We start from the raw sequence: 18,751 nt of genomic DNA on the forward strand, positions 1-18,751 counted from the left end.
CACTGGATGCTTCCTCTGTTTTCTGTACTGTCTCCCATACTTTTCAGTTTTTCCCCTCATTTCTATTTTAAATGCCACCTTTTCAGAAAAAACAACAACAACAACAAAACAACAAAAAACATTTTCTTATTGCCGTATCTAAAATAGCACACTTAATCCCTAGGTAACCACACCACCATTAGAAAATTTCATACATTTTAATTGTAGATGTCAGTCTATATGCATGTTTGCATGCATATATATCTGCATTCCTAGGATACAGGAATTGTATAGGCTGGATACAGTGCCCACTGCAATAGCAACTTATAGAATAAGTGAAAATGTCTAACCAGAGAGCAAATCTTTCCGTTTTGCACTTCTAACAAAATCTCTATAAAGGAAGTTCTATAATACTTACATAGTTTTATTCATCCAATGGAAAAAATGCAATATTATTCTTTGATAAATCAAATTGCTCAGAAATATACTACCTACTTAAAGAAAACTAGATATTTTTATAACCTGTAGCTACCCTTTATTTTATGAAGACACATATGCCTATAAATGCATTTTATTTTTAATGAGAGCTATAATAAATAATCTTCATTGAATAAATACAGTGCACTAGGTAGTTTGCCAAATAATTTTTTATGTAATATCTCACAAGGTTGGTATGAGGTAGTTAGAGATGAGGAAAGCAAAGAACAGAGAGATTCAGTAACTTGCACAGGGATATGGCATTTGTAAATGGCAGAGGTAGAATAAGAATCTTTTCATTTTTACTCAGAATTCATGTGGTTAAACTACTAGAGTATGCTGCCTCTCACAAGCAGCATATTTCCCACCATATTCAAGTTCAATCAGTCACATTTAAACAGGTACATCTCCTTCATTCTTACAAATTTAAAGAAAAATGCTCACTTTCGCAAAGGTATACAGTCCATAAACATGTCTATAAACATATTTCGTATTAGTGGCAAGTGTGTTCATTTGGGGAGGGGACAATTATTTGGATTAGTGATTCTCAACTGGGAGTGATTTTGCCCCCAGGGAATATTTGGCAATATTTAGACACATTTTTGACTGTCCAAATCAGGTAGTGGAATGTCCTATTGTGTCTAGAGGGAAGAGCTCAAGAAAGCTGCTAAATAGCCTTCAGTGAAAGAGACAACATCCTCCTCCCCACCAGCAAAACAACAACAACAACAACAACAACAACAACAACAACAAAAAATATATATATATATATACGTATATATATATATACACACATATATATACATGTATATATAGATATACATATATATATACGTATATATATATACATATATATATACGTATATATATATATATCTGGCCCAAAACATCAATAGTGCCAGTGTTGAAAAGCCTTGATTTATCANAAAAAAAAAAAACAAAAAAAAAACAAAACAAAAAAAAACTAAATGCAGGCTACTTTCTAAAATTTTATTAGAACTAATCTAAAAGTAGCTCAGGGAGCAGTTAAAATGGGGGGAAAAAAGTATTTGAATTATTCTTTTGTATAATATTTGTAAATGGATGAAATCATTTGAATATTTGATTTTCTTGGTAATTTCTCACAAAAGCAGGACACACACTCCAACAAATCACACCCAGGCACCACTGATATTCTGTACTTCCATAATCTCTATCATTTGTTCAAATTTTGAAATTAAAATAGGTTCCTTTTGTTACATATAATAACATGCCAAACAGAAGCAAAAGATCAATCCCTTTGATATTTTTTGGTAATGTGCCTAATTAAAAATAACTAGGCTTGCCAATGCATAATTACATGAACACCTAAAACACTATATCTCCAGCCAATTTGTTTTAATCATAAATATGCACTAGAAGTATGAATGATCGACACCCTACTCCCAGCTGTATATTACTATTTCTGAATCAAGGCTCTTTCTTCAAGAGGGTATTTTCACTATATTTTCCTTGCTGTGCAATCACCTTCTAGTTGGACAATTATTAAGTACTTTTTCTCCTCAGCCCTTGACGTGTAACCCTCCTTATCCTGTATTTTAGCATGTGCTATATACCTTCTTCACTATGACTGGTTTTGGCAGTGACCCACAATCTAAATCTCTTTCCTACATTTGATATAAGTTAAACTATAATTATCTAGAGCTAATTTCAAATTACTACTTCATTCCACTAGCAACTGATGAAGATTAGTGGTCTTGCCTTGCAACTGAGTAAGTCAGCAACATAATCACAAGAGAACTCAGCAGGCAACATTTGATTCATGTGAACTCAATTACTTCTGTCAAAAATATTCACTTCAATAAAAGGCAGAAACTTCTAAAATGTGTTTTTGCTAACCATTTTTTACTAAAAAAAAAGTCTCTCATGAATCTTAAGGGAAAAAATAGCAGAAATTTCATCAGAAATAATAAAAAATACAAATGGAGAAATATACTTGGATTAATGGATTTGAGACATTATTTGTTTCTGAAAATAGAAGACTTCCAAGAAAGAAATCTGTAGACTTAAATCAGTTTATTACAGAAAATGTAGGCATATAAGTAAGACTTACAAAAATAAGTGTACACTATATTTTAAGTTCATACAATAGAAACAAGAGTATTTTGTTACCTCGTCAAAACCAGATTATTACGGGTGAGGTAGTCTATAATTCTCTTACAGAAAGTTAAATGAGAGGAAGTTATATGAAAATGACAGATCGCAAATTGCTAAATTGACCAGGACTCCAGACTCAGTGCTTGGTCGTCTGGATTGAGGCCATATGTTAATGAGCTGCCTAGCATTCTGAATCCTGAAGGTTTAGTTTGTAAAAGGCCATGTGTCAACTCCATCATGCAAAGCACATATAACAAGTCACATGAGCATGATATGACAGCAAGTATTCAAACCTCTCCAGCACAGACTAAGAAATATTAATACATGATAATCATTGCCACAGATATATTCAAACTTTAGCTTCTTAATAATATAATTACATTTAATTAAATTCTAATATGGTTTTATCATCAAGAAACTGAATAATTAGATGTCATCATGGACTATGGCCGTATTATATTTAAATATGTGGTGTTCTGTGCTCTGTAAAATTCACTAAGTTGGCTTTTCTAATAGTAAATATATGAAAGACCAATCACATATGACTTAATACCTTGAACATGAAATTTGGCCTGAGAGTATTAGAACTAAGAAATGATTAAGTTAAAAGGCGTAACAATCAATTTTCAGACCACTGAGATTTTTTACAGATAATACAAAGGTAAAATAATTCAACAAAAAGTGCTATTTAAAAACACAGTAGTCTTTTACGTCTTTGAACATTTTCTGTCCTCTCTTTTGAATTCATTGTCCTTCCCATTTGGTTTTCCATTTCTTTCTCATCCCCTAGGTTAAGGAGTACATAGTCTCCTGCTACTCCTGTCATCAAGGAGTATGCAGACTAACAGGAGTAGAAAAATAATTAAGCAAATAACAAGTAAGCAAATAGGTGTAAAATAATAGTTCTAGATGGTTCTAGGAAGGAAAGCTATATGAGTAAACAGTGAAGCTTGATCTAGCCTTGACTGGTCAGGAGCACAGATGTAAAGAATTAATGTATGTTACATACAAGAATAATTCATGGGAAGAGAACATATTCTTAAAACAACAAGTAGTAAAAATGAACAAATTGTCTTTGAGTAACTGGAAAAAACCTAGCTTGGCTAGTGCATAGGGAAGGAAGCAAAATTTAAGATGAGTCACAAAAGATAACTGTAGCAAAACCATGCAGCCTCTTAATGACAAAAACTTTGTCTGAAAGGAAACCCCTTAAGGGTATGAAATGTGTCTTTGAGGGGGAGGGGGAGGTTCCCGGGGTGGGATGGATGTGTGAAAAGAACATTTGCATTTTTTATAGGTGATGCATTCATATGGTTCAAAAATCAAAACTATATATAAAGTCATTCACCATATTTGAAAACAAAGTTTCAACAAGTTTTACCTCTACATCAAAGGAAAAACGAAATAGAGAGAAGTAGACGATTTTTAGAGAAAGCTGAATGGTCATTTTGATAAACACTTTGTGATGGATTGGAACTGGAGAGTGAGTAGAAAAGAGATGTGAAGAATGATCCGTAAATTTCTGGCCTATTTAGAAGGATGGTTCCAAATCATCAAGATCCCCACTTAGAGGTTTGAAGCTAGCAAATTAAGATTGTAAAATAAGCTAGAGTCATGATGGCATTTAAAACACACACACACACACACACACACACACACATGCACGCACACACACACACATATTTACATTTACTTATTACTATAGATAGAAATGTCTCAACAATATCTATGATGCTTTAGTTCTCTGAAGCAAACTTTAAGATTTATTTATTCACTCAATGAGTCATTCAATTATATAAGTAATGTATATAATAAACACTTGAAATTCTTCCTAGAGTGCCATCACATACCATTTGTACATAGGAAAATACCCACAGACATTAATCATACAGACTACATGTATGAATCATTCTCTGGGCTGTGCAGTAAACTTTTTGCATCACCTCTGCAAACCACTGCACCTACTATCAGGGAAGAAAGATAAATGCACGAATTAAGACAGAGTCCAGTTTAGTAAAGTTTTCTAAAATGCAAACTCTCTAGTTAATCCACGGTCACTCAATTAAGGTTCTACTTTTCAATTCTTAAGAAAACAATGTGAGAAGTTAAAGAAAAGATGTGTGTTAACACTTGCACTAAGTTGACATTGCATTGCATTCTGTCAAAAAGCTGCTTCCCAAGATTTTTGTGATTATCACCAGCAGAATGTTTTAATCTAATCAACAATTAAAATGTATCCTCAAAACATGGAGAGAGGCCTCTTATACTGTCAATCAAAATAAAGACAAAGGTCATAGTGGTCTGCACTAAGTGAGCACACATTCTCTAAAATGATATAAGCAAACAACCAAATAGAGTATGTTGCTTTATAATACTAATAAACAAAGTTTTAGAAATAATTAATAATATTTAAATTTACAATATTTTAGACATAAATTCAATGGATTGCTTATAATTCCTGCTTCTGATCCTTCAATTACATAAAACTTCACCTTAAACCAATAAGACTGCTCAAAAACAAACTATAATGTGAGTTAGAACGTTTCTTTAATTCCACTCTTGAAAAAAATTGTGATTCACTTCCTCAGTAAGCTTAGAAGCATTTTAAAAACACAATTTTGATTTAACAAAACCTTCAGATGTGCTTGTGTATCAGGTGTAGAAAGTTATAGATTTCACAGAAAAACAACAGAATTAATTGTAGATGGTATTGTAAAGATATAAAATGGAAGATGATGCTGAAGTAGGAAATTCAAATAAAGTGCAATGTGTTTCTGGAGAAAATTAACCAAAGTTACTATAATTTACAGGTAATTTCCCTAGTTTTGTTTCACTGGATCGATAATCTACAGCCAAGCACGAACAAGTGAGGAAGTTTGATTCATGTAATAGAATGGACTTAGGAAAAATAAATGCACCTGAAGATACCAGGTGGGACCAAGGGTCTGCTCAGCATCCAGATTTCCCTCAGTTAATACTCATTAACTTTTATTACCTATTTAGTACACTCACATCATAGCGAAAACAAGTTCAGGATCATGAGGGAGAATAATTTAAATAGAAAATGCTTGTTTTCTTTCCCATAAACTGCTCTTCCCTTTGACATAAAATACTCCCCTGTTCCAGAAAGCCATTGACAAATTTCCAGTTTAAACGGCCAACTCACCACACTGAGAGCAATATAAGGGCATTTTCAAATGAAGAGAGAAGCATGCATGATCAAGTTTCAATTTAAAAGAAAATAAAAGCAGGAAAAAAAATCCCCAAGGGCAAATTGCTTTAAAATGACCTTTTGTATCAGTTCTATCTTTAAATAGTTATTTTTTATTGGGCACTGCTTATTATGCATTTAAAATTGATCTGTAATTTTTTAAAAGCAAGCATATAATTGGAATCTTATGTAAACAACACAGTAAACTAATCCTGTCAGTTTACAAATGTTTTGCTGTAAAGTTCATATGGCTGAACTTTTTTTTTGAAGAACTTTTAAAAGGCAGTTAAAAACATGCCAAAACACATCTAATCTAAGATTTTGCACTTAAAGTTTATACAGCAAATAAAGAGTAGAAAACAAGTTCATGGAGAGAAACTAGAAGTAGCAGACAATAATTATATACAATGAAGGTTACCAGTCCCTCAGTTTGAATTTTTCAGAAATAAAATTTCTAAAAGCAAAGTGAATATGAAATATTATACCGCAAGTCAGACACTATTAATTATGTATATCCAATAAAATATTACATTAAATCTTTCATAGTTGCCAGAAATTTTAAAATTCTGAAAAGGGAAAAATCAAACTTGAGAGAAATAATCTCCATAAATTAGCAAAGTAAAAGGTCATTTGCTCATAATCATTGGAGGAAATACATATACATGATCCAACTGAAGCAGACAGCCCCTGCAGATCCGGAGGCAAACTCTTACCTTGACAGGTGCCATTTTTCTCTTCATATCCTGCCTTGCACATGCATTTCCCAATGGGCACCAGCCACTCCCCTTCAGCGCTGCAGTGCATTTTGGGAGGTTCATCGGTCACAGAATGGTTGACACAGGAGCCTGACACTTCAAGCAACTGGGAAGAATCAGCTCCAGTGATGGTGTCAGGGAAGACAGCCAAGTGTCGTACCACAGAAGGGCATTTTTTATAGTATACACGCACAGAAACCAGAGCAATGCAAGCACCAACATCTTGAAAGGCAAGATAAAATCCCTTTTTGCTTAGAGGTCCTACATCTCTGACCTCTGTATTCAGTTTCATAACACGGTCACCAAGATCAAGTTCTGTAAAGCTCTCATCGGCAGCAATGGTATCAATTTTGATGTACTGGTTTTCCTTGATGTTTCTCCCATTCTGATCATCTGACTCAAAGTAATACATGTTAAAGGTTTCCTTACAGGTCCCCAGTCCTCCAGGAAGGCTGTTGCAGTCCCGCAGGGTAAATTTGAGTTCTATGAAGATTCTGGAAGCACCTTCGTTGGAGATCCAACTGGTCAACAGCCAGTTATTCTGATTCTGTTCCATCACTTTGCATACTTGGTATGTGTGGATAGGGGCATAATTTTCATCCACTTCACCAATCTCTTCCCACTGTACAATATAAAACAGAAAGATAAAAACATTCAAAAAATAGAAAATAACCAGGAACTATAACAAAAATTATAAAAGAAAACTAATTCAGATTTAGAAACATTAATATCCTCAATATTTGGTATTTACAGAAGGAGCTAGATATAAAGTATTGGGAGAAGAAAATCACAAATTTTGTATTGCCATTTTTAAATTAGGTAAATTAACAATTTATTATACTTCATCTCCAACATAACTCAAAGAGAAACACATATGAATATGTCCCGGGCAGAGGGGGAAAAATGCATTTCTGAGAAAAAAAAATAAAAGAAATTTAAATGTGGGTCAGGTTAATAAAATAAAGCAGAAAAAGGAAAATAGGTATATTTTGAATAAAGTGAAGCATATACATAAATAGGGTAGAAAAAGTTTAAGAGAAATAAAGAAATGCAATTAAAAAATGAAATGAGGGGAAAAAAGACCACAAATTTGAGAAAAAAAGGAAGAAAAATGTAACATATAAACACAGTCATTAATTCTGTCATGTCACAAATAACACATCAATGTAATATAAGTTGAAAGAAAATCCATTAGTTTAAAATTAATATAGATCTTTATTTCACTGAACCCATCTATTGAGGACTCTCACAAATTGGCTAGCTAAATATTAATTCATAGATTTATCTAGATATATAAACATGGAGACAGTTATGAAAGAGAGATTAAAAATTACAGATTAGTTATATGGATAGCCTTGTCATTTTGAATACTAACTTCTTGTGATATGTTGGGACCTCATTAATTCTTTCTTATCAAGGCATTATTTTATGCATAGTGGCCTTAAAAGTTCTGAAGACATACAGGATGTAAAAAAAAATAAAAATAAAAAAAAATTAAGTACAATTTATTTAGCTTCCAAAACATTATTTGGCCAAAGAAGAGGTCTAAACTTATCAGTTTCCTAGTAAAATACTCCAGTTTTGAGAATCTCAATGTAACATAACTATTTCCTTAACAGTACAGAGCCAAATTTTTATTCTTCATAAAGATGTCATTATAATTTAAGGAATTTCTGAAATCTAAAAAAATCTGTGTGTAAAAACTAGATATATAATTTTGTTTTAAATCTTTAAAATAACACTGAAACACAAAGAAAAATGAAACCATACTGACTCTCAAAAAATCCAGAATGTGTGATTTCAGACATTATTATAGATAAAAAACTTCATAGACACTTATTTCTTTAGGCATGAGATTAAATATGGCATTATTTCTTGATTCTGTTCTAAAGGCAAAGATGTGAAAAATGCGGGGGCACAAAGGATGCAAATAAATCTTATACATCAGATGGCTCCTCTGGAAAGTCTAGCTGCCATCAGGCAGACATAAGCAAAGGTGCTAATGAGGTAAAACTGTTGAGCTCCTTAAATTCACAAGAGAGTGACATCAAGATTTTATCTTGCCAAACAACTTTCATATTATGTTTTTACCTAAAGCCTCAGTTATTTCACTCAATCTTGTTTTTGTCCTTTCTCAAAATGTATATAAACTCTACTTAGCTCCTGATTTTTTAAACCAGCTTTCCATTTCAGCACTCCATCATTAAACTACTTACAATTTTTTTCCGAAGTGATTTAGGTATCAATCTCTTTATAAGTGGTGCCAATTATCATGATTAATATTTCATGCAAAAGAATATGTCAACGAACCAAATAAAATGGTAAGATTGATCAATTTACTGTAATAAGATTAATGAAATATATATTATTTGAATTAGTAAAAGGGAAGATATGAAAAATCTCTTTATAAAAAGGAAATAAAAATGCTATCTTATTTCTGTTTTAAATATTTGTCTTAGATAATTTTTCAATATAAAACACAAACATATATATATATATATATATATGTTTTTGCCTCCAATCACTTAGGGAAGACCTATTTCTGGACAATATATTCTAGCAAAATCCTGTTAGCAAGTAAAAGCAAGCAGAATAGCAGGATCTTTCAAGATCATAAGCCAAGCAATTCAGCCTTTGTCTTACAAAGTCCAGGATACCACAAATATTATTAAAAATGCAAGCCAAGCAGCACTTGAAAAGACAGCTTAATAGTTACTACTTCAGGTGATAATTTCAAAGCATGTGCATAAGCATCTTGCTTCTCTGAATATTCTCAATTAAGGAGAGGGAAACTATAATTTTCTTTGAATTCAGAAACTGTCATGGTGAGATTTTATTTATTTTTTTTCAAGTACCCAAAATATAAATGATGGCTCACAATTTATATTTCTAGTGAGCAAATATAATGACTTTAATTTAAATAATTATGGCAATAAGCCATTCAGAGAATCACACGGGTAATATATCCATCTCTAATATCTGCTGCCATTGAGACAAACAAAGAAATAGACAGAAATATTTTTATTTAAGACTGGCTATCTGAAATAAAACTTCAAATTTTTCTAAGCTTCCTTTCCTTTTTAATATGAAGAGAGTATCTTGCTTTCCTCAGCAAAAATTGGGTATGAAAAAATAAAAGAGGATGAAGAGAAAGTAACACTCACCAAGAACTCTAGAATGTGACAGACGTATTCCTAGACACTTACAAATGTCATGTACAGGATATTACAGTAATTTAATACAAGGCACAGATAGGAATCAATATTTTCTGTTCATTTTTGTTGGATTTTCCATGACTTCATGATTTAATAAAAATATTTGCTGATCCTTTGATTACGAGAAGTGGTGAGCCTGGACTTTTTGGAAGCATGGATTGCTGAATGCAGTATGATAGCTGTAGCTCGACTCTTTAGGTCTAGCAATTATTCAGTGCCATCCCTTGAGCCCATGCTTTTCTCTGTTTCCTCCTTATTTCCCATTCTTCCCTGTTAAGAATAAATAACTGATTATACAGCTTGGGTTAGCTTGATTTCTCTCCCAGATTCTTGAGCTTACTCTTTTTCCCTCAGGGCTTTGAAAATTTCAGGTCAGTTGCATTCTAAACCCACTGCCCACCAAGCATCCCACATCAGCCACATTGATCAGAGAAGGGGAGGGGGAGGAAAGAACTTACTTTCATAACAACATGTGTATGATGGAGTTACCAGTTTTTCCTATCCAAGCCATTAGGAACTAGTTTCTCCCCCTCTGCCTCTCACTGCTCTCTTGGCCTTCTGGTGTCAAGTACTTGCTGTCTCCTACCTTGTTGGCATTGATCTCATTTCCAGACCCCCAGCCTATACATCATTTTTCATGCAGAACTTGAAAATACTGACTCATGACACATGGGTTGGACCAGAAATCTCCCTTGCATTATGTGGCCAAATTCACAGTAGGCAGCATCATGTCTAAAGTGTCAATTTTAACCTTTCAAGTTATTAAGGGTGTCCGTTGTCTGGTTCTTTTGTCATTATTATGTTTCTATTTATCTTGATTCCATATCAAGGGTCATCTATTGGGGCTACGATACAGTGGTAAGAAGCTCTAGAGTAGACATTTAAAAACAATGCCACTATAATGATCTTGAACAGAAGAAAACTACAAGCCTGAAGTCCTAGTTTTAGTCCCAGCTCTTACAATATCTAGATATATAAACTGAGATCCAATCTCTGGCAAATCAACTATGCAAATCTATAATGAGAACGAAAACTTTCTCTCCTAGGTATCTAATATTTAATAAAGACATCAGAAAGGGCCTTAAAAGAGCCAGTCCTATTGTTCATATGAGAAATAGGAAGTTGAAGACCAGACAAAAGAAAGGATTTACTCAAGTTTACACAAGACCAAGCTGACCACCTGGGCATCTCCTCTGCCCATAGCTTCCTTTGTCTTTTCAGCATGTCTCTGCCTCATAGTGTGGATTTGTGCATGGGATTCCTTTATTCATTGCATTAATTGCTATCCAACATTTTTTTCAGACAAAATGTAGCCAGGAATATGTCTTCTTTTCTTTTGCTATATATTTTAATACTCAACACAAATATGAGGGAGAGGCATGCATGATTTTCTTATTGTCTACCATAAAACAGGGAGCAGAGTAGGGCACTTGATACATATTTTATAATGAATAAATTCATGTCATACATATACATAGCACTTCTTATTCCAGAGATCCCATTAATTTGAAATAATTCAAACATAATAAATAAATAATTATATAATTGTGCTATATTTAAGACAAAAATACATTTTCTTCTTTGTCAATTATCAGAATTTTATAATATCCAATTAGAAAAGTTTATAAAAGCAGGTTTTAAAAAATTAGTCCAGTAATTTTTAATTAAAAACACTAATAATTTATTTAAATATATTTTCTTTTCATTTTTGATACAATTTTTATGTTTAGTTTTGCATATTAACCTGTTGAATGATTTTTCACTAGTATTACATTTTACGAATTATAACTGATACCTTACTTTATTTCCAAGAATATGTTTTCAAAATAAAGTTTTTGTCACTCAGTAGTCTTCTTCAGCATTCTGTGTAAATTAAAAACCCAGAATACAGCATATCAGTTCAAGGAACTATGGACATATTTCATATTTCAGTCAAATAATATTAGGACAATGTTAGAGATTTCTTTGGCAGAGTGACATAAAATTATGGCAAGAAATCAACTGCCTGCAGCTTTACTCTGAAATGACCAAAGCTTAACTTTCTAGGAAGACCTTGTTTATCACCTAACTACGTCTTTAAATACAGGGATAGCTGTTCATCATCCTTTGAATCACAACTTTTTAATATAATGTCTTCTGAAGAGCCTCAAAACTAAATAAGTTATAGGTTTTAAATCATTAAAATATTTTAGATATCATTTATTCTGATTTTCAGTTTGTAAATATGTGTGTGGTATGTTTTGTTTCACACACTATGTTTTGCTAACTTTATTGAAGATATCCTGATTTCAAATCACTAATTAACTGATGTTTTTCTGAAAAGACTTAAACGTAAGACCTAAAACCATAAAATTCCTAGAAGAAAACCTACACAATACCCATTCAGGAAATAGGCATGGGCAAAGACTTCATGACTAAACACCAAAGCAATGGCATCTGAAGGCAAAATTGACAAATGGAATCTAATGATACCAAAGAGTTTCAGCACAGCAAAAGAAACTATCATCAGAGTGAACAAGCAATCTACAGAATGGGAGAAAATTTCTGCAATTTATACATATGACAAAGGGCTAATATCTAGAATCTACAAAGAACTTAAATTTACAATAAAGAAAACATTTTTAAGTGGGCAAAGGATATGAACTGACACTTCTCACAAGAAGACATTTATGCAGACAATGAATATATGAAAAAAAAAAAGCTCATCATCACTGGTGATTAGAGAACTGCAAATCAAAACCACAATGAGATACAATCTCATGCCATTTAGCATGGTGATCATTAAAAAGTCAGGAAATAACAGATGCTAGAAATGTGGAGAAATAGGAACATTTTTACACTGTTAGTGGGGGTGTAAGTTAGTTCAACCATTGTGGAAGACAGTGTGATGATTCCTCAAGGATTTAGAACCTGAAATACCATGTGACCCACCAATCCCATTACTGGCTATATTACTCAAAGGATTATAAATCATTCTACTATAAAGGCACACACACATGTGTGTTTATTGCAGCACTGTTCATAATAGCAAATACATGGAAACAACCCAAATGCCCATCAATAATAGACTAGATAAAGCAAATGTGGCACATATACAGCATGAAATACTATGCAGCCATAAAAAAGGATGATTTCATGTCCTTTGCAGGGACATGGATGAAGACGTTAACCATCATTCTTAGCAAACTAATACAAGAACAGAAAACCAAACACCGCACGTTCTCACTCATAAGTGGGAGTTGAACAATAAGAACACATGGACATAAGGAGGTGAACATCACACACTGGGGCCTGTTGGGGGGTGATGGCCTAGCAGAGGGATAGCATTAGGAGAAACACCTAATGTAGATGAGGGGTTGATGAGTGCAGCAAACCACCATGGCACTTGTATACTGATGTTAAGAAACCTGCATGTTCTGCACATGTATCTCAGAACTTAAGGTATATGTGCATGTGTGTGTGTGTATGTGTGTGTGTGTGTGTATATATATATATATATAAAACATATATATGTATATATACATATATATGTTATATATATATATATACACATATATATGTGTGTGTATATATAGGTACATATATATGTATATATACATATATATGTTTTATATATATATATATACACATATATATGTGTGTGTATATATAGGTACATATATATGTATATATATATATATGTGTGTGTGTATGTACATATATATGAAGAAAAAAAACAGTATCACCTTATAATCTTAGAAAGTGCCTGGTAACACACTCCAACTGCTACTTCAAAATATGTTTACCTAAAGTGAACAATTTCTGGAAGCTTTCTGCTACTGCAAAAGTTAGATAAATGCAATATAAAATATAAGAAACTTCAAACCCGGAAGTATTTTTTATTTTTTTTGTTTTTATTAGTACCTCATTTATTATACTAATTTACATTTTAATGTAAGATTTTTAGTTTCATTACTTAATGCACTTTTTCTATTTGGCTATATTGACTAAACTTGGACAAAGTCTGGACCTGAATGAATTCATTGTTTTTGTTTTTCCCAGATGTATGATAAATAATTACTTATCTTCTCCATAAGATTTTATAAGAATGACTATGCTTACATAAAACCATTATATTTTTTTCTTCTCGTTAGATTTAAAATTGAGTTCATTTTTTGTTAATGCTGCCGTTATTTAATAAATTTCATTCAGGACATTTCTTTAAAGAGAAAGTGGACAAGAAAATCCTCAAAGGAAAGTCACTTAGAAAGATTATAGCAGAAAAAGTGAGGTATTCTACTATTGTTGGGAAGGAAGCTCTTTTGTCTGCCATTACTATTGTTGATGTGTCAACTGAAAGCCAATTCTCATCAGGAAGAAACACTGTATTATTAAGACAAGTACATGTTAGGTATAAACATCAGTAACTAGACTTTCTTGCCACTGTCTTCCCAAATGCTCAGGCAATAAAGAGTCAAATTAAAGTGCAAACTTCATCTTGGGTCACAGTCTTTTAAAAAACATTGTGTGCTCATTTAAAGGTAATCCTGGAAGAACAGTTGAATGATACAGCCATATTTTAGATCATTTTTTCTGTTACACAATGCATGCATGATATAATTATAATACAGAATATAATTGCATCTTTTTCAGATGAGTAAACTGAGTCCCCAAACAACTGGCATACTGATTAGAGCCAAATTAATACCTACAGGTAGAACTCTATGATTATAATTAATGTTTTTCCCTTTTTTAAGGGTTAAATTACTCTGCATAAACTATGAGGCCACATGAGGTCATTCTAATGAACAAAAGATTCATTACCTAATGAACTAGGTACTTATGTTTTCAAAAGACAAAACCAAACTACGTGCTTTTGTAGAATTACAGCTTCCATCTTCCTTGTTCAGCTTCCTTACTTTGGAATCAAGAAACAAATGGGCATTCCATTGGGCAATAGAAGGATCTCTGTTTTTATACAAAACCACAAGGAAAAAAATGGTTTAAAAAGAAAAAAAAATAAAACATGTAGCACAGAATTTCTGTGTAAGAAATTCAATTTCTCTAATAGCTATGATTCCTCATTAAAATAAATATGACAAAATGTATCAACTTTCAGCAAAAATCATTTGAATCAAAACCTTGTTATATTTCCTCAATAATATGTTAGTGGGAAAGAAAGACTTGCATCAAGTAAGAGTCTGAGTTGTTCAGAACATCTTTAAAATTCAGAAGTGTTATGTAGCAGTATTGCTAGAAACAACTCTATTAATTTTCTATGTATGAAATAAAACTGAAGTTGATTACTTTATTGCCTGTGGAATAGTGCAAATATTTATGAGCTCAAATTCAATTCATGATACAAATGAAATCACTTGAGAAAGATTAAAATTTTCAAGTTAATATTAATCTTTTTGCAGCAAAATTCGCAGACAATTGAACATCTATTTTTGACAGTAAATGTGAATGGCAAGCTAGATTTTTTTTTAATCCTGGGGTAAGAAATTCATTTTTTTTTCATTCAATATTCTTTTTTTTTTTCCTGGTGGCTAAACAATTTGCATAATATAAGGGAGGATGTGTCAAAAAGAAAAATATAGGTACGAAGGATCAAAGCTGACCACAAATATATTTTTTTTGCCTGAGTATTTCTTTAAAAAAAAAAGAGAGAGAAAAAAAGAAAAAGAAATAAAAAAAGAAAAATAGAAAGAAAGAAAAAAAAGAATGAAAGAAAGAAAGAGGAAGAGAAAGAGGGAGAGAGAACGGGAGTCTTGCTTTATTGCCCACACTAGAATGCAGTCTAAAAATGGGTATTGAAAGCCTCTTTTATGCCAATAATTGTGCTTAACAATGGAGACAGGAAGGAATAAGGGAAGAAAATAACAAACAAGCAGCCAACCAATATTTCATTTAAATCTGTGAAATGCTGTGCAATTACTGAGGAGTGATTTACTTCCAATTAAGTAGTCACTTTTAGAGTAGGTGTGATGTGGTACTGATAAGAATGTATGTTTTGTGGATTTGCGGTGGAGGGTTCTATAAATGTTTATTAAGTTTACTTGTTCAAAACTTGAATGTATGTTTTGTGGATTTGCGGTGGAGAGTTCTATAAATGTTTATTAAGTTTACTTGTTCCGGGTCTGAGTTCAAGTCCTGGGTATCCTTGTTAATTTTCTGTCTCGTTGATCTGTCTATTATTGACAATGTGATGTTAAAGTCTCCCACTATTATTGTGTGGGAGTCTAAGTCTCTTTATAAGTCATTAAGAACTTGCCTTATGTATCTGGGTGTTCCTGTATCGGGTGTGTATATATTTAGGATCGTTAGCTCTTCTTGTTGCATTGATCCTTTTACCATTATGTAATGTCCTTCTTTCTATCTTTTGATCTTTGTTGCTTTAAAGTCTATTTTATCAGAGGCAAGAATTGCAACTCCTGCTTTTTATTTTTATTTTTTGCTCTCCATTTGGTTGGTAAATCTTCCACCATCCCTTTGTTTTGAGTCTTTGTGTATCATTGCATGTGAGGTGGGTCTGGATGCAGCATACCAATGGGTTTTGGCTTTTTATCCTATTTGCCTGTCTGTGTCTTTTGATTGGGGCATTTAGTCGATTTAAATTTAGGATTAATAATAATATATGTGAGTTTAATACTGCCATTTGATGCTAGCTGGCTGTTTTGCCCATTAGTTGATGTAGATTCTTCATTATGTTGATGCTCTTTAGCTTTTGGTATATTTTTGGAATGGCTGATAATAGTTGTTCCTTTCTATGTGTGGTGCTTCTTTCAGAAACTCTTGTAAAGCAGGCCTGGTGGTGATGAAATGTCTGAGTACTTGCTTGTTCACCAAAGATTTTATTTTTCCCTCACTTATGAAGCTTAGTTTGGCTGGATATGAAATTCTGGGTTGAAAGTTCTTTTCTTTAAGGGTGTTGAATATTGGCCCCCGCTCTCTTCTGGCTTGTAGGGTTTCTGCTGAGAGATCTGCTGTGAGTCCGATAGGCTTCCCTTTGTGGGTAACCTGACCTTTCTCTCTGGCTGCCCTTAGTATTTTCTCCTTCATTTCAACCCTGGCGAATCTGAGGATTATGTGCCTTGGGGTTGCTCTTCTTGAGGAATATCTTTGTGGTGTTCTCTGTATTTCCAGGAGTTGAATATTGTCCTTCCTTGCTAGGTTGGGAAAGTTTTCCTGGATAATATCCTGAAGAATATTTTCCAGCTTGGATTATTTCTCCCCATCACATTCAGGTACACCTATCAAACGTAGATTAGGTCTTTTCACATAGTCCCATATTTCTTGGAAACTTTGCTCGTTCTTTTTTATCCTTTTTTCTCTAATCTTGTCTTCTTGTTTTATTTCATTAAGTTGGTCTTCGACCTCTGATATCTTTTCTTCTGCTTGATCAATTCGGCTGTTAAAACTTGTGCATACTTTGCGAAGCTCTCGTGTTGTTTTTCAGCTCCATTAATTCACTTATATTCCTCTCTAAATTGTCTATTCTCGTTAGCATTTCGTCAAACCTTTTTTCAAGGTTCTTAGTTTCTTTGCATTGGGTTAGAACATGTTCTTTTAGCTCACAGAAGTTTCTTATTATTCACCTTCTGAAGCCTGATTCTGACAATTCATCACACTCATTCTCCATCAGACCTTGTTCCCTTGCTGATGAGGAGCTGTGATCCCCTGAAGGAGGTGAGGCATTCTGATTTCGGATGTTTTCAGCCTTTTTGTGCTGGTTTATTCCCATCTTTGTGGATTTATCCACCTGTCGTCTTTCTAATTGCTGACTTTCAGATTGGGTCTCTGAGTGGACGTCCAGCTCGTTGGTGGTGACGTTATTTCTGTTTCTTTGTTTTCCTTTGGCAGACGCCCCTCTCCCACAGAGCTGGACCTTCTGGGGTTCAGCTGTGCTTGCTGGGAAACTCTCAACCATCAGCATTTCCAATTACTGTTTTTTTGCTGGGGTGGGGCCAGCCGAGCCCCATCACCTGGCTCCCCACCTCGGAGCCCCCTTTTTTTTCTTTTCCTAATTGAACGGTCAGTTATCTCCCAGGTGCCCCAGTCGCCCACCGAAAAGGCACCAGGATCTATGCAATTTCCTGTGCAGTGACCATGCCAACTGAAACAGTGGCACTGAGATTCGTGGGGTTTTTCTGCCTGGGAATCTCCCAGTCTTGCTCCTGGCTTCATTCCCCTTTTCAATCAGCTGAATGGGCGACTCTGCCTTCCTGGAGTTCCAAACGCCACTAAAAGGGCACCCAGTCCCACATAGTCCGCACTGAGAACCGCTGCGGTGGGAGGCCGGCAAAACAGCCATGCTGGCCAAAAGAGTCGCGCTGGAGACCCATGGGGCTCCTCCACTGGGAATCTCCTGGTCCATAGGCAACAAAATTTCGTCTGGAAGTCTGGCATCCACTCACTCCCTGCTCCTTCACTGGGAGCTGCAACCCTGAGCTGCTGCTAGTCAGCCATCTTGGATCTCTCTCCTCTCATTCAATATTCTTATTGTATTTTTTTTTCAAAAATTATGAATCCTTTCTTCACCAATTCCTTTAACAATTATCCAAGTGAAGCAATAAATTGAAGGTTGAAAAAATCAAAAGTTGTATATCAGATAAAATATACACAACTAGAACAGCTTATGATTCAATAAAGAAAAGTTATTTCTTAGTTAAATGTGATGAACATAATATGCAAATAAAGAATATATATAGGGACTGATATATTAAGGACTGATGTATTTATTGTTATGCTTTTAATAAGAGATATATTAAATAGTTTCACTTCATATAAAATTATTGAAGACATCACAAACACTTCAAGTTTTAAAATAAGGCATTCAAAAAGACATATGCACTCATATGTTCATTGCAGCACTATTCCGAACAGCAAAGACAGGGAATCAACCATGATGCCCATCAACAGTGAATTGGACAAAAAGATGTGGTAAATATATACCATGGAATACTACTACACAGCCATTAAAAAAAAAAAAAAAAAAA

At 33.5% G+C, this 18,751-nt stretch overlaps 1 protein-coding gene across 7 annotated transcripts in view; it reads right to left on the bottom strand.

Moving 5' to 3' along the window:
- The window catches only part of EPHA5 (EPH receptor A5), a 349,250-nt gene that overhangs the window by 272,387 nt on the left and 58,112 nt on the right, over positions 1-18,751 (bottom strand). For all 7 annotated transcript variants that reach the window (XM_017508673.2, XM_017508672.2, XM_017508671.2 and 4 more), the window contains exon 3: positions 6,517-7,180. In XM_017508673.2, coding sequence (XP_017364162.1) covers positions 6,517-7,180 — 664 coding nt within the window. The remainder of the gene's footprint in view (positions 1-6,516; positions 7,181-18,751) is intronic.

This window comes from Cebus imitator, unplaced genomic scaffold (assembly GCF_001604975.1).
Source record: "Cebus imitator isolate Cc_AM_T3 unplaced genomic scaffold, Cebus_imitator-1.0 Scaffold398, whole genome shotgun sequence".
Lineage (NCBI taxonomy): Eukaryota > Metazoa > Chordata > Mammalia > Primates > Cebidae > Cebus > Cebus imitator.